Source organism: Mustelus asterias, chromosome 13 (assembly GCF_964213995.1).
Source record: "Mustelus asterias chromosome 13, sMusAst1.hap1.1, whole genome shotgun sequence".
Taxonomy (NCBI): domain Eukaryota; kingdom Metazoa; phylum Chordata; class Chondrichthyes; order Carcharhiniformes; family Triakidae; genus Mustelus; species Mustelus asterias.
Window position 1 is genome coordinate 1,156,986 of NC_135813.1, and position 25,276 is coordinate 1,182,261.

Genomic DNA, 25,276 nt, shown 5'->3' on the forward strand with positions numbered 1-25,276 from the left:
TTCAAGGATCTGTGGACTTGCACACCCAGGTCCCTCTGCGTATCTACACCCTTTATTGTTGTGCCATTTATCGTATAGCTCCCCCCTACGTTAGTTCTACCAAAATGCATCACTTCGCATTTATCTGGATTGAACTCCATCTGCCATTTCTTTGCCCAAATTTCCAGCCTATCTATATCCTTCTGTAGCCTCTGACAAGGTTCCTCACTATCTGCAAGTCCAGCCATTTTCGTGGCGTCCGCAAACTTACCGATCACCCCAGTTACACCTTCTTCCAGATCGTTTATATAAATCACAAACAGCAGGTAGGAATGTGGAGTTAACACCACAATCAGATCAGCCACGGTCATACTGAATGCTTGTGGGGCCAAAGGCACCATGATTTGTACATTGATGTATCTCATCCCATGCTGTACTATCGGAGAATCCCTACAGTGCAGAAGGAGCCCATCTGGCTTGAGTTTGCACAGCGGAACATCCCACCCAGGCCCTATTCCCACAACTCCACATAATTACCCCGCTAATCCTCCCAACCAGAGCACCCGGGGGGGGGGGGGGGGCAGTGGGGAACAGAGCCCCCCGGGAGGACAGGGGGGGGCAGTGCCCCCGGGGGGGGGGGGGGGGGGGAGACAGAGCCCCCCGAGAGGGCAGGGGGGCAGTGCCCCCGGGGGGAACAGAGCCCCCCGAGGGGGGGGGGGGGACGACCAGAGCCCCCTGGGAGGGCTGGGGGGGGGGGGGGGGGGGGGCAGAGTGTGGGCTGGGTAACCTTCTCTCCCGGTCTGTTCTCAGTTTGTGTGCATCGCCATCATTCTCCATAAATGAATGTGGTTTCCGATGAAGTGAAAAAGCAGGAAGTTGATGGCTTTTCACTTCCACATTCTCACTGCCATGGGCTTGAACTGCACCGACAGTTCCTTGAAAAGATTTACTGGAAATCTCCTGAGGTAGTTTGGGCACGATGCCAAAGGGAATTAAATGTTTGGCAGAGGCATGTGAAAAACCACTGGCATCAAAACCATAAACAGCTTCACAGGTTCTCAGTCAGAACAGGCTACAAGAGAGATGAGGGCATAGCCACGGGACGGGGGGGGGACGGGACGGGACGGGACGGGACGGGGGGGGGCACAGCCCCGGGGGGGGGGGGGGGGGGGGTTGCAGCCAAGGCTCAGGGACAGGTAATTTTCCTCTGTTAAATGATTGGACCACACTTCATTCCTCACTCAGTAACAGGTCTGAGGTGAAATCCTAATGCTCCAATGAAATCTGAGCTGTCCATGGACTGGAGAAGCTCAACTCTTTCCCCCTGTGAGATCCACTCCATCTATGCTGAACAAGTTGACGTCAACAGCATATTGACCCTGCGGGAAGGAGAGTTCAATAAGCGCGGCGTTTATTCCCGCTCACTCTCAGCGCCTCCCCGTGTAACAACATCAAGTTTCACCTGATGGAGGAGCAGCGGTCCGAAAGCTCGTGATTCCAAATAAACCTGTGGTGGGATGCTCTGACTTGAACCTGGTGTTGAGAGACTTCTTACTGTGCCCACCCAAGTCCAACACCGGCATCTCCACATCATGCCTCCCCGTGATCAGTGCATGATCTGACTTATTCTCTGTACTGATGTGCATTACGTTGGGGGGGGGGGGGGGGGGGGGGGGCTATGGGGCGGTTGTTGTGGCTGTTGGGGAGTGGTAACAGCCATGGGCTGGAATTAGCATTTCCAGGGAGGAGGGGGAGCGAGCTGTTACATAGGGTTCAAGAAGCAAATGATAGTCTTCCAATCACTGGCCAGTTCAAAGTTCTACCCCTGAATTAAAGTTGGACCTTCGAGAGTTGCTACATTTGTATTGTCTGCCCGAATCTCAGCAAACACCCACATGAACAGGGCATCTGTGCTGAGACACACAGCAGGACTGAGAATTGGCACTGTCCCGGATATTTGGAACAAATGTTAGAGTAATATATAAAAGCCTTCATATTTCCACATTTCATCTGTATTGGGTAATAGAGCAAAAGGAAAGTCTGAATGGGCCTCATCACAGCTGCAGTGTATTGTTGGAAAGTTTAACCACATACGCAAAACACAAGGCGAGAAACATCATGCAGCCACCCAACTCAAACAGCTATATGCATCTAACAGGCATATTTCAGTCCAATCAGCTTCAGCGGGTAAGCGGGGTATGGGACTAGTCCACTTGCTCTTGCAGAGAACTAGCACACACACACCAGGCTGAATGGCCTCCGACTGAACTGTAACCGTTCTGTAATTCACCACCTGTCAAAGGCCTGACAAGATTCTGTACCTAACAGAGAGGAACTCAAACAAAGCAGTGAACCTCAAACCTGTCCGTGTGGATTCACATAGTCTCCAGAAACCTCAAATAGTACAACTCCTCCAGAAACCTCCTCAAATAGTACAACTCCTCCAGAAACCTCCTCAAATACTACAACTCCCCCAGAAACCCCCTCAAATACTACAACTCCCCCAGAAACCCCCTTAAATACAACTCCCCCAGAAACCCCCTCAAATACAACTCCCCCAGAAACATCCCCAAATACAGACCTCCTCCAATAGAGATGCAGTGCTGAGCCCCCTTTCCAAATGACAATTGAGAAATTGATGAAGAACAACAGCAATGTACAAACCCAGAGCTTAGCTCCATGTCTCAGCCTCTCTCGGAACACTGTTCACCCGGCAATGACTACCCAGCCAGTTACCCATTCAGAGAAATGGAATAAAACACTGAAATCTAGTCACCAATAGTTGCACAAACTCAGTAAAGAGAAGAACATGCAACAAGATTAATGACTTTGTTGCTGAATTTTTTAAATTTGTTCACAGGACGTGCACAGCACTACTCATTGGCTGCGCCTCCGGTTTGCTCCCAGAAGCTGCTGCTTCCTGGAATCAGCGTTTGGGAATCCCAGGCTCTGTGAGGAGTGAAATCTAAACAAACAGCTCAAACATCTGTCCATTTATTGAAAAATAAATATTGGCCAAGACAGCAGGAAAGCTTGCATTCTCCTCACCAAACTGAGCATTCAGGCCCTCAGCTTAATGACTTAATCCAAAACACCTCTCAGGAAGTGGAGCACTCCCTCAATATTGCTGTGCAGACCCTCCGGCCGCACGGACCCTCCCTCAATATTGCTGTGCAGACCCTCCGGCCGCGTGGACCCTTCCTCAATATTGCTGTGCGGACCCTCCGGCTGCACGGACCCTCCCTCAATATTGATGCGCAGACCCTCCGGCCGTGTGGACCCTTCCTCAATATTGCTGTGCGGACCCTGCGGCCACGCAGACCTCTCTCGGTGCTGACCCTGTTGATGGTACACTCTCAGTATGACAGTCTCAACCAAGATTACGTGAAGTTTCTAGATCGGGTTTGTCATCAGAACCTTCTGTTAACTTTTAGTAGCTGACCTCAATACTAGGGCTGGCTCAGACAGCTTTGGATAGACAGAGGGTTGGCGCGGACATGGCCATAGTTTAATGCAGCCTAACACTCGAGGAGCTGGGTGGACAAAACCAATGCCAGACATGGGAATGTTTTGCTTTGGCAGGACGGCTACTGAAAGATCGTGGCACATTGGTTAGCACTGCTGCCTCACAGCACCAGGGACACGGGTTCCATTCCCAGCTTGGGTCACTGTCTGTGTGGAGTCTGCACGTTCTCCCCGTGTCTGCGTGGGTTTCCTCCGGGTGCTCCGGTTTCCTCCCACAGTCCAAAGATGTGTGGGTTAGGTGGATTGGCCATGCTAAATTTCCTCTGAGTGTCCAGGGGAACTAGTTCGGTAAATACGTGGGGTTACGGGGATAGGGCCTGGGTGGGATTGTTGTCAGTGCAGACTCGATGGGCCGAATGGGCTCCTTCTGCACTGTAGGGATTCTATGATTTCTGAGAGATCTAAATGTCAAAATACAGCAAGCCTCAAGAACCAGACAGCGCACACACACAATATAAAATGTTGTGATTTATAATTTTAGGATACTTCAATACTTCAGATATGTTGTTGCTGAGCTCCACAGGTTCAGGCTCCAGAATAGGAGCCCTCCCGGGGAATGTCACAAACATTTGGGAATGACCTGACTCCAGGATCAGTTTGGATTTGCAGTAACATTGCCAGAATTTGAGCACTAACTCCTCCCAACTTTCAAACTCCAAGTGAACCTGGATTTGTTCCTACACATCATACAGCCTCCCAGATAAACTCACCAATAGCTGGGCACAGCTAATCATCCAGTAACACCGATGCTTGGATCTTGCCTGCTCCAGTCTGCAATCCACACAGTGCAGAATCTATTCAGAGTGACCTCGTATCAACATACTGCCCCTATCAACAAGCTCCTCACAACAAACATTGCGGTGGGATCAGAGTGAGTGGGGGACGGTGGGGGGGGGCGGGTAGCATGCTCTAAACCGCCTCCAATGCATTGATTTCCTTCCTTAAATAAGGAGACGCAAACTGCGCACAGTATTAGGGATGTAGTCTCACCACTGTCCTGTATAAATGAAGCATAACATCCTTACTTTATGTTCAATTCCTCTGGTAAAGGATTGCATTCCATTAGACTTCTTAATTACTCGCTGTGCCTGCATATTAACTTTTTGTGGCTCATGCACTAGAATACCCAGATCCCTCTGCACTTCAACATTCTGTAGTCATTTTCCACTGAACCAAAACTCTGCATTTTTATTCTTCCGACCAGTGAACTTCACACTTTCCCACATTATATTCCATCTGCCAGATCTTTGCCCACTCACTCAACACATCTCTATCTGTCTGCAAACTCCTGATGTCTTCTTCACAGCATACATCCCTACCTATCTGTGTGTCATCTACAAATTTAGCTACCATGCCTTTGCTCCCTTCATCCAAGTCATTATTTATTTATCGAATGCAAAGTCCCAAAGCCAAGCAGTTTCTTCTGGTCCTGCTGTGCTGAGTGCAGATTGACCTCTGCTGAGTCTATGGATTGAACATTCTTCTGTGATGTTCTGCATGTGAGTCATTGGTGTAAATGGTAAAAGGTTGAAGCCCCAGCACAGATCCCCATGGGACTTCACTTGTCACATCCTGCCAATCAGACAAAGACCCATTTATACGTACTCTATTCCTGCCATCCAGCCAATCCTCTATCCATGCTAATATATTAGCCCCTACATGAAGATTTTAGTTTTCACAATAACCTTTTGCAGCACCATATCAAGTGCCTTCTGGAAATTCAAGTGCAGGACATCAACAGCCTCTTTTCCCAAAGGTAGGGGAGTCTAAAACTAGAGGGCATAGGTTTAAGGTGAGAGGGGAGAGATACAAAAGGGTCCAGAGGGGCAATTTTTTCACAGAGGGTGGTGAGTGTCTGGAACAAGCTGCCAGAGGTAATAGTAAAGGCAGGTACAATTTTGTCTTTGAAAAAGCATCAAACAGTTACATGGGTAAGATGGGTATAGAGGGATATGGGCCAAATGCAGACAACTGTGACGAGCTTAATGGTAAAAACTGGGCAGCATGGACAAGTTGGGCTGAAGGGCCTGTTTCCATGCTGTAAACCTCTATTACTCTAATGATCAATTCTAAGACCTTCTCCATGACAAACATCAAGCTAACTGGTCTCTAGTTCTCGGTTTTCTGCCTTCCTTCTTGAATAGTGGGATTATATTTGCTACTTTCCAGTCTAATGGAACCTCTCCAGAACCTGGTGAATTTTGGAAAATTAACACCAATGCATCCACTGCCTCATTTGCCACTATCAGGACCTGGACATTTGTCAGCCCACAGTTCCATCAGTTTGTTCAGTACAGCTTCCCTCGTGATTGCAATTTCCCCACTCCTTTCCACCTCCTGATTTACAATTATTGGAATATTTTTGTATCCTCTATAGTGACTCCAAAACAACATTTGATCATCTCGTCTGCCATTTCCTCATCATCTTCTTTTAACTCTCAATTTTCACTCTCCAGAGAACCAACACTCACATTACTGACGCTTTCCCTTTTTAAGTACCTATAGAAACTCTGACTATCCGTTTTTACAGTTCTAGCCATCGTCCTCTCATACTCTAATTTCTTTATACTCATTAACCTTTTAGTCATTCTCTGCAGTTCTTTATCATTTGTCTTGCCACTCATCTCTTTGTAGTTATAGAACATAGAACATTACAGCGCAGTACAGGCCCTTCGGCCCTCGATGTTGCGCCGACCAGTGAAACCCATCTAAAGCCCATCTAATCTACACTATTCCAATATCATCCATATGTTTATCCAATGACCATTTAAATGCCCTTAATGTTGACGAGTCCACTACTGCTGCAGGCAGGGCATTCCACGCCCTTACTACTCTGAGTAAAGAACCTACCTCTAACATCTGTCCTATATCTATCACCCCTCAATTTAAAGCTATGTCCCCTCGTGCTAGCCATCACCATCCGAGGAAAAAGGCTCTCACTATCCACCCTATCTAATCCTCTGATCATCTTGTATGCCTCTATTTTAAAGTCACCTCTTAACCTTCTTCTCTCTAACGAAAACAACCTCAAGCCCCTCAGCCTTTCCTCATACGATTTTCCCACCATACCCGGCAACATCCTGGTAAATTTCCTCTGCACCCTTTCCAATGCTTCCACATCTTTCCTATAATACAGCGACCAGAACTGTACACAATACTCCAAGTGCGGCCGCACCAGAGTTTTGTACAGCTGCAACATGACCTCCTGGCTCCGAAACTCAATCCCTCTACCAATAAAAGCTAACACTCCGTACGCCTTCTTAACAACCCTATCAACCCGGGTGCCAACTTTCAGGGATCTATGCACATGGACACCGAGGTCTCTCTGTTCATTCACACTACCAAGTATCTTACCATTAGCCCAGTACTCTGTATTCCTGTTACTCCTTCCAAAGTGAATCACCTCACACTTTTCCGCATTGAACTCCATTTGCCACCTCTCAGCCCAGCACTGCAGCTTATCTATGTCCCTCCGGAACCTGCAACAACCTTCCGCACTGTCCACAACTGCACCAACTTTAGTGTCATCCGCAAATTTACTAACCCATCCTTCGACGCCCTCATCCAGGTCATTTATAAAAATGACAAACAGCAGTGGCCCCGAAACAGATCCTTGCGGTACGCCATTGGTGCCTTTTCCTTAACTTATTTAGTTAACCACAGATCCTTCCCTTGGAATTTTTCTTTATAGTCAGAATATATTTATTGAGTATTCTAAAATATCCCCTTAAATGTCAAGCTGCTTCTCTATTGATTTACCCTCGAGCCTCGTATCCCAGTTCACGTCAGCTAGCTCAGCTTTCACATCCACATCGTTGCCCTAATTTACCTTTAAAATACTAGTCTTAGACCCACTCTTCTCCCTTTCAGACTAGATATAAAAGTTAATCATACTGTGGTCACTGCTACCTAGGGGTGTTTTTACAATGAGGGAATTAATTCTCATCACAGCACACAATAATAAGCCTCATATAACCTGTTCCCTGGGTGGTTCCAGAATGGGCTGCTGAAGAAACTCTCTAAAGCATTCAATTAACTCTCCATGGAAACATAGAAAACTACAGCACAAAACAGGCCCTTCGGCCCCACAAGTTGTGCCGAGCATATCCCTACCTTTTAGACCTACCTATAACCCTCCATCCTATTAAGTCCCATGTACTCATCCAGGAGTCTCTTAAAAGACCCTATTGAGTTTGCCTCCACCACCACTGATGGCAGCCGATTCCACCCGCCCACCACCCTCTGTGTGGAAAAACTTCCCCCTAACATTTCCCCTGTACCTACCCCCCAGCACCTTAAACCTGTGTCCTCTCGTAGCAGCCATTTCCACCCTGGGAAAAAGCCTCTGAGAGTCCACCCGATCTATGCCTCTCAACATCTTATACACCTCTATTAGGTCTCCTCTCATCCTACGTCTCTCCAAGGAGAAAAGACCGAGCTCCCTCAGCCTATCCTCATAAGGCATGCCACTCAATCCAGGCAACATCCTTGTAAATCTCCTCTGCACCCTTTCATCCAGGCTACTACTGCCAATCTGATTCTTTCAGTTAATGTGCAGATTAAAATCATCTATGATCATTGCCATTCCTTTGTCACAGGCACACAATGCATTCTTATCCAAGACCTCTCTACTCTCTAATTCTGGCCTCTCAGGCACCCACATTGTACTTGCTCCACCATTGGCAGCCACCGGGAGTTCTAAACTCGAGAATTCGTTCCCTAAACTCTGCCTCTCCTCTATGACCACGACTTTGATCCCTTTCTGAATTTCCCTTCACATGGTTCAGTGTTTGCTTTTGAAAGCTCCTGTGAAGCATCATGGGACATTTTACAACATTAATGGTGCTATATAAATGTAAGATGGTTCTCACCCTTTTTCTATCCCCACCACCCTGGAATCAATGCTGATCGAAAGTGGGGATCAGTACTACAGTCACTAGGGTGGCCCTGCAACCTCCTGCTTTACTCTGTACACGAACAAGAAAGAATGCTCAGCATTCAGCGAGTGCGCTGGGCAGAAACAGTACAAACCAGAAACCATCGGCAGATTCCCAACCAATAATCTCAAGGTTCCAATTCTCTCTCCCGTCTGTCCAATCCATTCACCAAGGACCACTCCTCCCTCATCCATCTGAGATTGGACAGCACGGTGGCACAGTGGTTAGCACTGCTGCCTCACAGCGCTGGGGACCCAGGTTCAATTCCAGCCTCAAGTCACTGTCTGTGTGGAGTTTGCACATTCTCCCCGTGACTGCGTAGGTTTCCTCCGGGTGCTCCAGTTTCCTCCCACAGTCCAAAGGTTGATTGGCCGTGCTAAATTGCCCCTTGACGTCAGGGGATTAGCAGGGTAATTATGATGGGTTATGGGAATAGGGTCTGGGATTGTGGGCGGTGCTGACTCGATGAATTGAATGGCCTCGTTCTGCAATGTAGGGATTGTATGATAATGAAGGCGAAATTCAGCAGTACAATTAGAAGTTAACGCTGATTAATGACAAGCTGTTGGAAGGGAGTGGGACTGTGATAAAACCAGGCTTTAAAAGCAGCAAGGCAAAATACTGAATAAATACATGGAAAGTGAATACAAAAAATGAAGAAATAAGAGGAAAGGTGAAAGTTACATGAAAGGACATGGGTGGAGGACAGAGCTCGCCTTTTTGTCTGTGTGTTTACAGTGTCTGGTTTTCTCTCTCTCTTCCAGTTTCTCCTTGTCCATCTGCCTCCGACCCCACCCCCATATCTGTTTCTGGCAATCAGCTTCGTCCCATGTCTGTTGTAACAGAGCCAGTCTTTGCTCTGCTTACACAGGCTGCCTTCTTCAACTCAATCTGCAGTGATTTGTCCCAACCTGCCTGGTGCGTGTAATACTCGGTGAAAAGTGAAATAAAATTCTGACTGAATAAATCCTTTTTAAATCACCAGCAGGGAGAAAGACGTTGCAGTTTAGTAGGAAGATTGGCGGGGAGGGGGGGGGGGGGGGAATTGCTCCTCGCTGTCTCCACTCCCCGAGGTGCTGTCTCACCTGAGGGTGCAGGTTGAGTAGTCTCTGGGAATTTATACGGGTCATCACTCATCACTCAAGCCTAACTGAAGAGTAAATATCCATTTAATGGCACACATTACAGCCTTGGGACAGACAAAGCATTTCACAGTCAGTGAAGTACATTTACCCTGACTTCCAGATCTTTGGCAGGTTTTTCCACGGCAAGATTTGACAAAGAGTTAAAACCAAACCGGATGAGATGTACCCCAGGCTACTGTGGGAGGCGAGGGAGGAGATTGCTGAGCCTCTGGCGATGATCTTTACATTATCAATGGAGACGGGAGAGGTTCCGGAGGATTGTGGATGTTGTTCCTTTATTCAAGAAAGGGAGTAGAGATAGCCCTGGAAATTATAGACCAGTGAGTCTAACCTCAGTGGTTGGTAAGTTGATGGAGAAGATCCTGAGAGGCAGGATTTATGAACATTTGGAGAGGTATAATATGATTAAGAATAGTCAGCATGGCTTTGTCAAAGGCAGATCATACATTACGAGCCTGATTGAATTTTGTGAGGATGTGACTAAACACATTGATGAAGGAAGAGCAGTAGATGTAGTATATATGGACTTCAGCAAGGCATTTGATAAGGTGCCCCATGCAAGGCTTATTGAGAAAGTGAGGGGGCATGGGATCCAAGGGGACATTGCTTTGTGGATCCAGAACTGGCTTGCCCACAGAAGGCAAAGAGTGGTTATAGATGGGTCATATTCTGAATGGAGGTCGGTCACCAGTGGAGTGCCTCAGGGATCTGTTCTGGGACCCTTACTCTTTGTGATTTTTATAAATGACCTGGATGAGGAAGTGGAGGAATGGGTTGGCAAGTTTGCTGATGACAAAGGTTGGAGGTGTTGTGGATAGTGTGGAGGGATGTCAGAAGTTGCAGCGAGACATTGATAAGATGCAAGACTGGGCGGAGAAGTGGCAGATGGCATTCAACCCAGATAAGTGTGAGGTGGTTCATTTTGGCAGGTCAAATAGGATGGCGGGATATAATATTAATGGTAGGACTCTTGGCAGAGTGGAAGATCAGAAGGATCTTGGGGTCCGAGTTCATAGGACGCTCAAAGCAGCTGTGCAGGTTGAGGCTGTGGTTAAGAAGGCGTATGGTGTACTGGCCTTCATCAATCGAGGAATTGAGTTTAGGAGTCGTGAGATAATGTTGCAGCTATATAGGACCCTGGTCAGACCCCACTTGGAGTACTGTGCTCAGTTCTGGTCGCCTCATTACAGGAAGGATGTGGAAGCCATAGAAAGGGTGCAGAGGAGATTTACAAGGATGTTGCCTGGGTTGGGGGGCATGCCTTATGAGGATAGGTTGAGTGAGCTCGGCCTTTTCTCCTTGGAGAGACGAAGGATGAGGGGTGATCTGATAGAGGTGTATAAGATGTTGAGAGGTATTGATCGAGTGGATAGTCAGAGGCTTTTTCCCAGGGCTGAAATAGTTGCCACAAGAGGACACAGGTTTAAGGTGTTGGGGAGTAGGTACAGAGGAGATGTCAGGGGTAAGTTTTTCACTCAGAGGGTGGTGGGTGCGTGGAATGGGCTGCCAGCAACGGTGGTGGAGGCGGATTCGATAGGGTCTTTTAAGAGACTTTTAGATAAGTACATGGAACTTAGTAAGATAGAGGGTTATAGGTAAGCCTAATAATCGCTAAGGTAGGGACATGTTCAGCACATGTTTGTGGGCTGAAGGGCCTGTGTGGTGTAGTTTTTCTATGTTTAAAATGTTGCAAGTACCCAGAAGGTTACGCAGTATCTGTCGAGCGAAACAGAGTTAATGTTTCAGCACGATGAAAGATAACTTACTCGAAACATTAACTCGGGTTCTCTCCACAGCCACAAAGAACAAAGAACAGGACAGCACAGGAAACAGGCCCTTCGGCCCTCCAAGCCTGTGCCGCTCCTTGGTCCAACTAAACCAATCGTTTGTATCCCTCCATTCCCAGGCTGCTCATGTGACTAGCCAGGTAAGTCTTAAACGATGTCAGCGTGCCTGCCTCCACCACCCTACTTGGCAGCGCATTCCAGGCCCCCACCACTCTCTGTGTAAAAAACATCCCTCTAATATCTCAGTTATACTTCGTCCCTCGCACCTTGAGCCCGTGACCCCTCGTGATCGTCACTTCTGATCTGGGAAAAAGCTTCCCACCGTTCACCCTATCTATCCCCTTCATAATCTTGCACACCTCTATTAGATCTCCCCTCATTCTCCGTCTTTCCAGGGAGAACAACCCCAGTTTACCCAATCTCTCCTCATAGCTAAGACCCTCCATACCAGGCAGCATCCTGGTAAACCTTCTCTGCACTCTCTCTAACACCTCCACGTCCTTCTGGTAGTGCGGCGACCAGAACTGGACGCAGTACTCCAAATGTGGCCTAACCAGCGTTCTATACAGCTGCATCATCAGACTCCAGCTTTTATACTCTATACCCCGTCCTATAAAGGCAAGCATACCATATGCCTTCTTCACCACCTTCTCCACCTGTGCTGCCACCTTCAAGGATTTGTGGACTTGCACACCTAGGTCCCTCTGTGTTTCTATACTCCTGATGGCTCTGCCATGTATTGTATAACTCCTCCCTACATTATTTCTTCCAAAATGCATCACTTCGCATTTATCTGGATTAAACTCCATCTGCCACCTCTCCGCCCAATTTTCCAGCCTATCTATATCCTGCTGTATTGCCCGACAATGCTCTTCGCTATCCGCAAGTCCAGCCATCTTCGTGTCATCCGCAAACTTGCTGATAACACCAGTTACACCTTCTTCCAAATCATTTATATATATCACAAATAGCAGAGGTCCCAATACAGAGCCCTGCGGAACACCACTGGTCACAGACCTCCAGCCGGAAAAAGACCCTTCGACCGCTACCCACTGCCTGACCTGCTGGGTATTTCCAGCACTTTCTCTTTTTATTTCAAGATACCCAGCATCTGCAGTGTTCTGCTTGTCCACAGCTTTAATATGCATGGTTAGACCTGAGATTTCACCGCAGGCTAAGGAAAGTACCCATGATGCTCTACTAAATGATTCACCAAAGCAGATGCTGCCTCCATCAAAATACCACGAGGCCGACAGTGCGGCGCTCCCCCAGTACCGGCACACCGACAGTGCGGCACTCCCCCAGTACCGGCACACAGACAGTGCGGCACTCCCCCAGTACCGGCACACTGACAGTGCGGCACTCCCCCAGTACCGGCACACCGACAGTGCGGCACTCCCCCAGTACCGGCACACCGACAGTGCGGCACTCCCCCAGTACCGGCACACCGACAGTGCGGCACTCCCCCAGTACCGGCACACAGACAGTGCGGCGCTCCCCCAGTACCGGCACACAGACAGTGCGGCGCTCCCCCAGTACCGGCACACTGACAGTGCGGCACTCCCCCAGTACCGGCACACTGACAGTGCGGCACTCCCCCAGTACCGGCACACCGACAGTGCGGTGCTGGCTGTGTTGGCTTGGATTGGGCAGCACAGTGGCACAGTGGTTAGTGCTGCTGCCGCACAGCGCCGGAGACCCGGGTTTGATTCCAGGCTCAGGTCACTGTCTGTGTGTAGTTTGCACATTCTCCCCGTGTCTGTGTGGATTTCCTCCGGGTGCTCCGGTTTCCTCCCACAGTCCAAAGATGTGCGGGTTAGGTGGACTGGCCATGCTAAATTGCCCCTTAGTGCCAGGGAGATTAGTCAGGGTAAACGCATGGAGTTATGGGATAGGGCCTGGGTGGGATTGTGTTCTGTGCAGACCTGATGGGCCAAATGGCCTTCTTTGGCACTGTAGATTCTATGATTCTATTGGGCAGTAAACACACTTACATGTGAGGAACATTTTCTTTGCGAATTGTATTGTAAATTATGGACCCTGACAGTACAGGTCCCCAAGTTGTTGGATTGCTGTCTGTCGTGTTTCCTTCATTTGGTAGCGGTCATGTTAAAGGTTATTTCCCCAGGCTCAGCACCCTGAGAAGTGCTGCTCGAGACTCTCTTCCACACCAGATGCTTCACTCTGACTCAGGCAGCTGCAGAGAGGTCAGTGAATCTCATTTTAAATGTGTTTGTCTTATTTTGCATTTTGGGCCCCTGGGCAGATCTTGCTTGGGTGTCAGCTTTTTCAGAATCTGTCATCAGCTAACTGCATTCCCAAAATAGAATCCTCCAACCACTGCTGTAGCAAGTCTGTGTTTTGATTCAATAGCTCTCCCCCAAACACGCACAAAAAATAATTCAACCTTGATCTTGAACAGAGCACCTTGACGTTGGCAGCATCCTCCTACGCTCAGCACTTCACCTCCTGTCTGATCTTCCCCAATCCCCCTCTCAGATCAGGGGCTTGTATGCCACTCAATGCCACCCTATCGCTCTGGGGCAACTTGTGCCGATCCCAAATTCACTTTTTCTGAGGGCAAGGGTAAATTCTGATTACCCCTCCACTGTTGGGCACTCAAACAAAGAGCAGACAGCAGGCAATGATCCCCTCGCTGGGTTTTGAGATGATCAGTTAGCCCCGTGATGGCTCACTCAATACAAGCACTGCCTGTGTCGCATCAATCCAAACTGCAGAGCTCCCATGTCCAGATCATGCTGCAATTGGTGTACTATCGCCACACTCACTGAGACTATTCAGCCTCAACACCCCGAGTTACAAAGGGGAAAAAAAAAAATCAGCCAGTTTCCTCCCCACTGTCACAACCCGCACAATGGAAAAGACACTAACACTTGCAATTGAGAATTATACACAAAGACTAGGCAGTTGGGTGAGGAACAATGTCTATGACACACAACCCCAGTGATAGTTAGCAGCCGTGTAGGAGGAAGCAAGAGTGGGGAAGTGAGGGGATATTGGAAGGCAAGCATCTGAAGTAGGAACAGGATTTTGGGAGAAGGGAGAACTCCTTTGAATAACTAAAATAATTTACAATATATTTCCTCTTTAACCCATTATCTTGGTCCTGTGTACTCAGGACTGATGCAACATTTATCAAGGAGTGTCACAAACCCTGCATTCCAACGCACCTCATTAACCCAACTACTGCATATTTCATCACATTTTAAGAATAAATTATGCAGTAATTTTACTTTCCAATGCAGGAGCTCCCAGCGGCCCCCAACTAAAAAATTACAAGCTATCTTCAGGTACCCTGGTGGCTCAGTCAGTACGTGGGCTGGTGGATTGATGGCAAGCACCACAAAGCAGCAAGATCCAGTTTCCAGGCCACGGAGCGACACGGTAGCACAGTGGTTAGCACTGCTGCTTCACAGCTCCAGGGACCTGGGTTCGATTCCCGGCTTGGGTCACTGTCTGTGTGGAGTTTGCACATTCTCCTCATGTCTGCGTGGGTTTCCCCCGGGTGCTCCGGTTTCCTCCCACAGTCCAAAGGTTAATTGGCCATGCTAAAATGGCCCCTTAGTGTCCCGGGATGCGTAGGTTAGAGGGATTAGTGGTAAATATGTAGGGATATGGGGATAGGGCCTGGGTGGGATCGTGGTCGGTGCAGACTTGATGGGCCGAATGGCCTCTTTCTGCACTGTAGGGTTTCTATGATTTCAGTCTGGGGGTGCGTACACTATTATCAACCAGTTTAGCAGCTGATTCTGCCTCTGGTCTCAGTGCCCCCTCAGCAAAGCAGACGGAACTCTCATTCCTGCCCCGTTATCGAGTGCCTCTGCAGGGAAAGCAAGTGAGCAAAAGCAAGAGGTTTATTGAATCACAGAATCTTAAAACACAAAGTATCAGACAGAGCACTCCCAGTCATATTAACTGACAACTTCAACAAAAATCTCATCTTTGCCTTAGGTTTTTTTTACCCAATTACTTTAATTCTGCACTCCAGCTACCAACCCTCCAGCTACCAACCCTCCAGCTACCAACCCTCCAGCTACCAACCCTCCAGCTACCAACCCTCCAGCTACCAACCCTCCAGCTACCAACCCTCCAGCTACCAACCCTCCAGCTACCAACCCTCCAGCTACCAACCCTCCAGCTACCAACCCTCCTGCTACCAACCCTCCAGCTATTGGGGATAGTGTCTCCTGATTTACTCTGTCAAAATCCTTGATGATTTTATCCTGATCATTCTCTGTTTGAAGGAGAGCTGTCCTAGCTTGTCCAGATAACCCACCCAACTAAAGTCCCACATCCTTGGGACGATTACAGAAAGCCACATCCCCAACCTCAGAAAGAGTGAGATTGCGAGAGGAGAAGTGGTAAAGCTTGGGAAAATTGGGAGTTGACAGCTATGTGAAGGGACACTGTGCCTTGTTCCATGCACAATGGGGTCACCAGGAAGGTCACAGGTCACAGTTCTCACACTACAATCAACAGGACGGGGAAAGTGAGCCCAAAAATCAGGCACAATATCCTGATGTTGCTCAGAAAAAGTGGATTCCTGTCCAACGCTGAGAGTCATGATGTGGAGATGCCGGCGTTGGACTGGGGTAAACACAGTAAGAAGTCTCACATCACCAGGTTAAAGTCCAACAGGTTTATTTGGTAGCAAATGCCATAAACCTGTTGGACTTTAACCTGGTGTTGTGAGACTTCTTACAATGCTGAGAGATCAGTGTTTAACAGAACCAGGAAGAAAACAGAACCAACCAAAACACTGCTGGAAAGACTGAGAGAACCCGCCGCAGCCAGAATGAATGTTCTGATGAAAGCTGCTTCTTTTCACAGACGCTGTCAATCCTGCTGCGTATTTCCAGCATTTCTTGTTTGTATTTCAGATTTCCGGCATCTGCAGTATTAGCTTTGGTAACAGTTTAAACCAACAACTGGGAACAAGCAAACCAAAACTGACAGGAAACCCTAGAATTCACAAGTTGTGGAACACGTGTTCTGCAACATGCATAATCCTACAGTTCCCACTATCACCGTACCCCAGTGTTAGACAGTGATAGACCCGTCCCCACCAGTACTGTACCCCAGTGTTACACAGTGACAGACCCATCCCCAACAGTACTGTACCCCAGTGTTATACAGTGACAGACCCGTCCCCACCAGTACTGTACCCCAGTGTTAGACAGTGACAGACCCATCCCCACCAGTACTGTACCCCAGTGTTATACAGTGACAGACCCGTCCCCACCAGTACTGTACCCCAGTGTTAGACAGTGACAGACCCATCCCCACCAGTACTGTACCCCAGTGTTATACAGTGACAGACCCATCCCCACCAGTACTGTACCCCAGTGTTATACAGTGACGGACCCGTCCCCACCAGTACTGTACCCCAGTGTTATACAGTGACAGACCTGTCCCCACCAGTACTGTACCCCAGTGTTATACAGTGACAGACCCATCCCCACCAGTACTGTACCCCAGTGTTATACAGTGACAGACCCGTCCCCACCAGTACTGTACCCCAGTGTTACACAGTGACAGACCTGTCCCCACCAGTACTGTACCCCAGTGTTATCGTGATAGACCCATCCCCACCAGTACTGTACCCCAGTGTTATACAGTGAGACCCGTCCCCACCAGTACTGTACCCCAGTGTTATACAGTGACAGACCCGTCCCCACCAGTACTGTACCCCAGTGTTATAGTGATAGACCCGTCCCCACCAGTACTGTACCCCAGTGTTATACAGTGACAGACCCATCCCCACCAGTACTGTACCCCAGTGTTATACAGTGACAGACCCATCCCCACCAGTACTGTACCCCAGTGTTATCGTGATAGACCCATCCCCACCAGTACTGTACCCCAGTGTTACACAGCGACAGACCTGTCCCCACCAGTACTGTACCCCAGTGTTATACAGCGACAGACCCGTCCCCACCAGTACTGTACCCCAGTGTTATACAGTGACAGACCCGTCCCCACCAGTACTGTACCCCAGTGTTATACAGCAACAGACCTGTCCCCACCAGTACTGTACCCCAGTGTTATACAGTGACAGACCCGTCTCCACCAGTACTGTACCCCAGTGTTACACAGTGACAGACCCATCCCCAACAGTACTGTACCCCAGTGTTATACAGCAACAGACCCGTCCCCACCAGTACTGTACCCCAGTGTTATACAGCGACAGGCCCGTCTCCACCAGTACTGTACCCCAGTGTTATACAGTGACAGACCCGTCCCCAACAGTACTGTACCCCAGTGTTATACAGTGACAGACCCATCCCCAACAGTACTGTACCCCAGTGTTATACAGTGACAGACCCGTCACCACCAGCACTGTACCCCAGTGTTATACAGTGACAGACCCATCCCCGCCAGTACTGTACCCCAGTGTGATACAGAGACAGACCCATCCCCAACAGTACTGTACCCCAGTGTTATACAGCGACAGACCCATCCCCACCAGTACTGTACCCCAGCGTTATACAGAGGCAGACCCGTCCCCACCAGTAATGTACCCCAGTGTTATACAGTGACACACCCATCCTCACCAGTATTGTACCCCAGTGTTACACAGTGACAGATCTGACCCCGCCAGTACTGTACCCCAGTGTTACACAGTGGCAGACCCATCCCCACCAGGACTGTACCCCAGTGTTACACAGTGACAGACCCGACCCCACCAGTACTGCACCCCAGTGTTACACAGTGACAGACCCGTCCCCACCAGTACTGTACCCCAGTGGTATACAGCGACAGGCCCATCCCCAACAGTACTGTACCCCAGTGTTACACAGTGGCAGACCCATCCCCACCAGTACTGTACCCCAGTGTTACACCGTGACAGACCCATCCCCACCAGTACTGTACCCCAGCGTTATACAGTGACAGACCGTCCACACCCTACTATACCCCAGTGTTACACAGTGACAGATCTGACCCCGCCAGTAGTGTACCCCAGTGGTATACAGTGACAGACCCGTCCCCACCAGTACTGTACCCCAGTGTTATACAGTGACAGACCCGTCCCCACCAGTACTGTACCCCAGTGTTATACAGTGACAGACCCGTCCCCACCAGTACTGTACCCCAGTGTTACAGTGACAGACCCGTCCCCACCAGTACTGTACCCCAGTGTTATACAGTGACAGACCCGTCCCCACCAGTACTGTACCCCAGTGTTATACAGGGACAGACCCGTCCCCACCAGTACTGTACCCCAGTGTTATACAGGGACAGACCCGTCCCCACCAGTACTGTACCCGTGTTATACAGTGACAGATCTGACCCCACCAGTACTGTACCCCAGTGTTATACAGTGACAGACCCGTCCCCACCAGTACTGTACCCCAGTGTTACAGTGACAGACCCGTCCCCACCAGTACTGTACCCCAGTGTTATACAGTGACAGACCCGTCCCCACCAGTACTGTACCCCAGTGTTATACAGGGACAGACCCGTCCCCACCAGTACTGTACCCCAGTGTTATACAGGGACAGACCCGTCCCCACCAGTACTGTACCCGTGTTATACAGTGACAGATCTGACCCCACCAGTACTGTACCCCAGTGTTATACAGTGACAGACCCGTCCCCACCAGTACTGTACCCCAGTGTTACAGTGACAGACCCGTCCCCACCAGTACTGTACCCCAGTGTTACAGTGACAGACCCGACCCCACCAGTACTGTACCCCAGCATTATACAGTGACAGACCCGTCCCCATCAGTACTGTACCCCAGTGTTACAGTGACAGACCCGTCCCCACCAGTACTGTACCCCAGTGTTACAGTGACAGACCCGTCCCCACCAGTACTGTACCCCAGTGTTATCCAGTGACAGACCCGTCCCCACCAGTACTGTACCCCAGTGTTACAGTGACAGACCCGACCCCACCAGTACTGTACCCCAGCATTATACAGTGACAGACCCGTCCCCATCAGTACTGTACCCCAGTGTTACAGTGACAGACCTGTCCCCACCAGTACTGTACCCTAGTGTTATACAGTGACAAACCCGTCCCCACCAGTACTGTACCCCAGTGTTATACAGTGACAGACCCGTCCCCACCAGTACTATACCCCAGTGTTATACAGTGACAGACCCGTCCCCACCAGTACTGTACCCCGTGTTATACAGTGACAGACCCGTCCCCACCAGTACTGTACCCCAGTGTTATACAGTGACAGACCCATCCCCACCAGTACTGTACCCCAGTGTTACACAGTGACAGACCCGTCCCCACCAGTACTGTACCCCAGTGTTATACCGTGACAGACCTCGTTCCCACCAGTACTGTACCCCAGTGTTACACGGTGATAGGCCCACCCCCACCAGTACTGTGCCCCAATATTATTTATTCAAGAAAGGGGGTAGCCCAAGAAATTACCGACCGGTGAGTCTAACCTCAGTGGTTGCTAAGTTGATGGAGAAGATCCTGAGGGACAGGATTTATGAACATTTAGAGAAGTTTAGTATGCTCAAAAGTAGTCAGCACGGCTTTGTCAAAGGCAAATCGTGCCTTACGAGCCTGGTGGAGCTCTTTGAAAATGTGACTAAACACATTGACGAAAGAAAAGCGGTAGATGTGGTTTACATGGACTTCAGCAAGGCATTCGATAAGGTCCCCCATGCAAGACTTCTCGAGAAAGTGAGAGGGCATGGGATCCAAGGGGCTGTTGCCTTGTGGATCCAGAACTGGTTTGCCTGCAGAAGGCAGAGAGTGGTTGTAGATGTGTCTTTTTCTCAAGGGAGGTCGGTCACCAGTGGTGTGCCCCAGGGATCTGTTCTGGGACCCTTGATGTTTTGTCATTTTCATAAATGACCTGGATGAGGAAGTGGAGGGATGGGTTGGTAAGTTTGCCGACGGCACGAAGGTTGGGGGTGTTGTGGATAGTTTGGAGGGATGTCAGAAGCTGCAGCGTGACATATATAGGATGCAAGACTGGGCGGAGAAGTGGCAGATGGACTTCAACCCAGATAAATGTGTAGTGGTCCATTTTGGCAGGTCAAATGGGATGAAGGAGTATAATATCAAGGGTAAGACTCTTAGCAGTGTAGAGGATCAGAAGGACCTTGGGGTCCGGGTCCATAGGACTCTAAAATCGGCCTCGGAGGTAGAGGAGGTGGTTAAGAAGGCATATGGTGTGCTGGCCTTCATCAATCGAGGGATTGAGTTTAGGAGTCGGGAGATAATGATGCAGCTATATAAGACCCTTGTCAGACCCCACTTAGAGAACTGTGCTCAGTTCTGGTCACCTCATTACAGGAGGGATGTGGAAATTATTGAAAGGGTGCAGAGAAGATTTACAAGAATGTTGCCTGGATTGGGTGGCATGCCTTATGAGGATAGGTTGAGGGAGCTCGGTCTTTTCTCCTTGGAGAGACGAAGGATGAGGTGTGACCTGATAGAGGTGTACAAGATGTTGAGAGGTATAGATCGGGTGGATTCTCGGAGGCTTTTTCCCAGGGCTGAAATGGTTGCTACGAGAGGACACAGGTTTAAGGTGCTGGGAGGTAGGTACAGAGGAGATGTCAGGGGTAAGTTTTTCACTCAGAGGGTGGTGGGTGAGTGGAATCGGCTGCCATCAGTGGTGGTGGTGGAGGCAAACTCGATAGGGTCTTTTAAGAGACTTCTGGATGAGTACATGGGACTTAATAGGATTGAGGGTTATAGGTAAGCCTATATATAAGCCTAGGTAGGTAGGGACATGACCGGCGCAACTTGTGAGCCGAAGGGCCTGTTTGTGCTGTAGTTTTTCTATGTTCTAATATTAGATGGTAACCACCACCGCTTGACATTCCATGGTGATACAATGTCTGAATCCCCCACTGTCAACATCCTTGGGGTTACCATTGACTAGAAACTCAACTGGACTCACCACATAAACACAGTGGCTACAAGGGCAGGTCAGAGGCTGGGAATCCTACAGTGAGTAACTTACTTCCTGACTCCCCAAAGCCTGTCCATCATCTAAACGCACAAGTCAGGAGTGTGATGGAATGCTCCCCACTTGCCTGGATGGGTGCAGCTCCAACACTCAAGAACCTTGACATCATCCAGGACAAAGCAGCCCCGCTTGATTGGCACCACATCCACAAACATTCAATCCCTCCACCACCGATGCTCAGTAGCAGCAGTGTGTACTATCCACAAGATGCACTGCAGCAATTCACCAAAGATCCTTAGGCAGCACCTTCCAACACCATGACCACTTCCATCTAGAAGGACAAGGGCAGCAGATACCTGGGAACACCACCACCTGCAAGTTCCCCTCCAAGCCACTCACCATCCTGACTTGGAAATATATCGCTGTTCCTTCACAATCGCTGGGTCAAAATCCTGGAATTCCCTCCCTAACGGCATTGTGGGCCAACCCACAGCACGTGGACTGCAGCGATTCAAGAAGGCAGCTCACCAACACCTTCTCAAGGGGCAACTAGGGATGGGCAATAAATGCTGGCCAGCGACGCCCATGTCCCACAAATGAATAAAGAAAAACCTTGTCAATGTGCAAATGGCCAAGAGGCTCAAAGGGAATATAAAACATCTTTACAGAAAGATGAGTGTTAATTATTAATCTTACACATGCAGCAGACCATTTATTAAAGAAACCACAGGTTAGACAGGAACTATCTTTGCCACAAATCAAAAACCTGCTGCTGAAACGTTTCCTGGTCCAGGCAGTAAATTGTTCCACACTGTCCAAGGTCCAACTTGGGATGGGAACTCATTCATTGCTTCCGTCCAAAGATAGCCTGCGACCTCTCATCCTTGTAACACAGTGCCTCCTCATTACCTCTATAGACGTGCTAATGCCCCGTGACTACACAGCTCAAATCACAAGAAACTGTACAAAGGCAATGAACATTTCTGAGGCTAGACACTGGCCAATGGAGATGATCGGTCAGCATAGACAAAGGACTCTGAAACCTCTCTTCTTAAATTATGAATGGATGAAACATTAACCACCTCAAGACAAGCCATGATGAAAATGTGGGTGCCGTGTCATGTGACACTCCACCCAAACTGCTGGAGCGTGAAATGCACACACTGCCATCAACCAAGCAGTTGCGGTACCACAGCGCAGTCCAATTAAATTGCCTGGCCCTCATCTACACTGTTTATGCCGGAACATCTGTACCAGCGCCTACAGGAGTAATTCACCCCGACACACACATCTCATCTCGACTGGAGATGTGAATTATCGAGCATCAGTCTTTAACTAGCCAGCCACTGTGAAGGAATACATTGTTGAACTTTGATTCTGGGCTGACCTAAAACAATAAATTTTTATCTTCTTTGTGGTCTTTGTCTTATCCCGCTTTTATTGTGTGTGCGTACTGAGGGCTACGCAGCGACATCCGGCCCCCCTCACCCTCACAAATATTGAATGTGTATAAAATAAACTCTGTGGATCACACCAAGATTGAGGGGTTACGGAAAAATATATTTGATTTATTATTGGCACGCGTATTAACATACAATGAATAGTTTTGTCTCTTGTGCGCTATACAGACAAAGCATACCGTTCATGGAGAAGGAAAGGAGAAAGTGCAGAATGTAGTGTTACAGTCACAGCTAGGGTGTAGAGAAAGATCAACTTAGTGCGAGGTAGTCTGACAGCAGCAGGGAAGAAGCTGTTCTCAAGTCGGTTGGTACGTGACCTCAGACTTATGTCTCTTTTTCCCGACGGAAGAAGGTGGAAGAGAGAATGTCCGAGGTGTGTGGGGGTCCTTGATTACGCTGGTTGCTTTGCCGAGGCAGTGGGAAGTGTAGACAGAGTCAATGGATGGGAGGCTGGTTTGAGTGATGGGCTGGGCTTCGTTCAAGACCCTTTGTAGTTTTTTGCAGTCTTGGACAGAGCAGGAGCCCAGACCAAGCTGTGGTACATCCAGAAAGGATGCTTTCTAAGGTGCATCTGTAAAAGTTAATGAGAGTCATAGCTGACATGCCAAATTTCCTTAGTCTTCTGAGAAAGTAGAGGTGGGGCTTTCTTAACTATAGCATTAACATGGGGGTTCAAGACAGGCTGGTGGTTATCTGGATAACTAAAAACATGAAGCTCTCGACCCTTTCTACTTTGTCCCCATTGATGTAATGATGTGGAGATGCCGGCGTTGGACTGGGGTAAACACAGTAAGAAGTCTCACAACACCAGGTTAAAGTCCAATAGGTTTATTTGGTAGCAAAAGCCACTCGCTTTCCCATTGATGTAGACAGGGGCATGTTCTCCTTTACGCTTCCTGAGGTCGATGACAATCTCCTTCGTTTTGTTGACATTGAGGGAGAGATTATTGTTGTCGGACCAGTTCACCAGATTCTCTATCTCATTCCTGCACTCTGTCTCATCATTGTTTGAGATCCGACCCACTACAGTGATGTCATCAGCAAGCCTGAAAATCAAGCTGGAGGGGAATTTGGCCGCACAGTCAGAGGTATCGTAACATCACTGCTTTTGAAGGAAGATTCAAAATACCTTTCTGTTTCCAGGTGGGTGGCAAGAGGAGAAAACTGTGCTGTTTGGAATTGAACGCCCTCCTGTTTGTAACACGAGAGAAAGATAGAGTGCAGACTGGTCACTGGACTGAGGGAGGCCCTGGCTAGCTGGAGGAAGCCTGTGTCACAGCACAGGAGGTCAAAGGAAAGAGAGGGGGAAGAAACCATACCAATGTGTAGTGATCCAATCACTGGAGATCTTTTACCAGTACCTCCCATAAGAGTCCCTGCAGAGTTTAGTTTCTAAGCTCAGAGCCAGCCCTCTCTGGTTTCTGAAACAGCGCTTCCTCACATCACCTGCAAATTAGCAGCAGAGGTCAAAACAACACAGTCAACATCTGGGCACCAGGGTAAAAGAGCACCACTGGGAACTGGGAATCAGGCTCTGCTGAACTCTCCACACCAACTTGATAACTTTCACTGACACCAGCCAAATTTAAACTTTTCATCTCTGAAAGGTATTAATCTCTTTCCCATACTGCTAATTACAGTCTCTGACATTATTCCACAGTCTCAGTCAGACAACTCTACTCTGAATGGACAGCTGGGATCCCCTCCTCAGACCCTACAGCCCCAACAAAACTACATTGACATTGGTACAAAGCAATCAGATTGGCATCAGAATCCTGAGCGAACAAGGCGTGTAAATACTGTGCAGACCAACCACCAAAGATACTGCAAGAAAACCTTAATTATAGTTCCCCCAAACCCCAGTGTTATACGGTGACAGATCCATCCCCACCAGTACTGTACCCCAGTGTTATACAGTGACAGACACATCCCCACCAGTACTGCACCCCAGTGTTATACAGTGACAGACCTGTCCCCACCAGTACTGTACCCCAGTGTTATACAGTGACAGACCCATCCCCACCAGTACTGTACCCCAGTGTTATACAGTGACAGACCCATCCCCACCAGTACTGTGCCCCAGTGTTATACAGTGACAGACCTGTCCCCACCAGTACTGTACCCCAGTGTTATACAGTGACAGACCCATTCCCACCAGTACTGTACCCCAGTGTTATACAGTGACAGACCCGTCCCCACCAGTACTGTACCCCAGTGTTATACAGTGAGAGACCTGTCCCCACTAGTACTGTGCCCCAGTGTTATACAGTGACAGACCCGTCCCCACCAGTACTGTACCCCAGTGTTATACAGTGACAGACCCGTCCCCACCAGTACTGTACCCCAGTGTTATACAGTGACAGACCCGTTCCCACCAGTACTGTACCCCAGTGTTACACAGCAACAGACCCGTCCCCACCAGTACTGTACCCCAGTGTTATACAGTGACACTGGTGCGATGCCCCCATTACGGAGAGTGCTTCCTTTATAGATCCCCCCCAATACATAGCATTCCATTGCACAGTGCCCT

The 25,276-nt window shown here is 48.9% G+C and overlaps 2 protein-coding genes across 5 annotated transcripts in view; one reads left to right on the forward strand and one right to left on the reverse strand.

Annotated features, from left to right (window-relative positions):
- Positions 1 to 25,276, reverse strand: part of vav2 (vav 2 guanine nucleotide exchange factor) — a 230,026-nt gene that overhangs the window by 203,373 nt on the left and 1,377 nt on the right. The window lies entirely within an intron of this gene.
- LOC144502320 (retinoic acid receptor RXR-alpha-A-like) overlaps positions 20,383 to 25,276 on the forward strand; it is a 423,978-nt gene continuing 419,084 nt past the window's right edge. Inside the window, exon 1 of the mRNA XM_078226140.1 lies at positions 20,383 to 20,435. Coding sequence (XP_078082266.1) covers positions 20,414 to 20,435 — 22 coding nt within the window. The 5' untranslated portion in view covers positions 20,383 to 20,413. The remainder of the gene's footprint in view (positions 20,436 to 25,276) is intronic.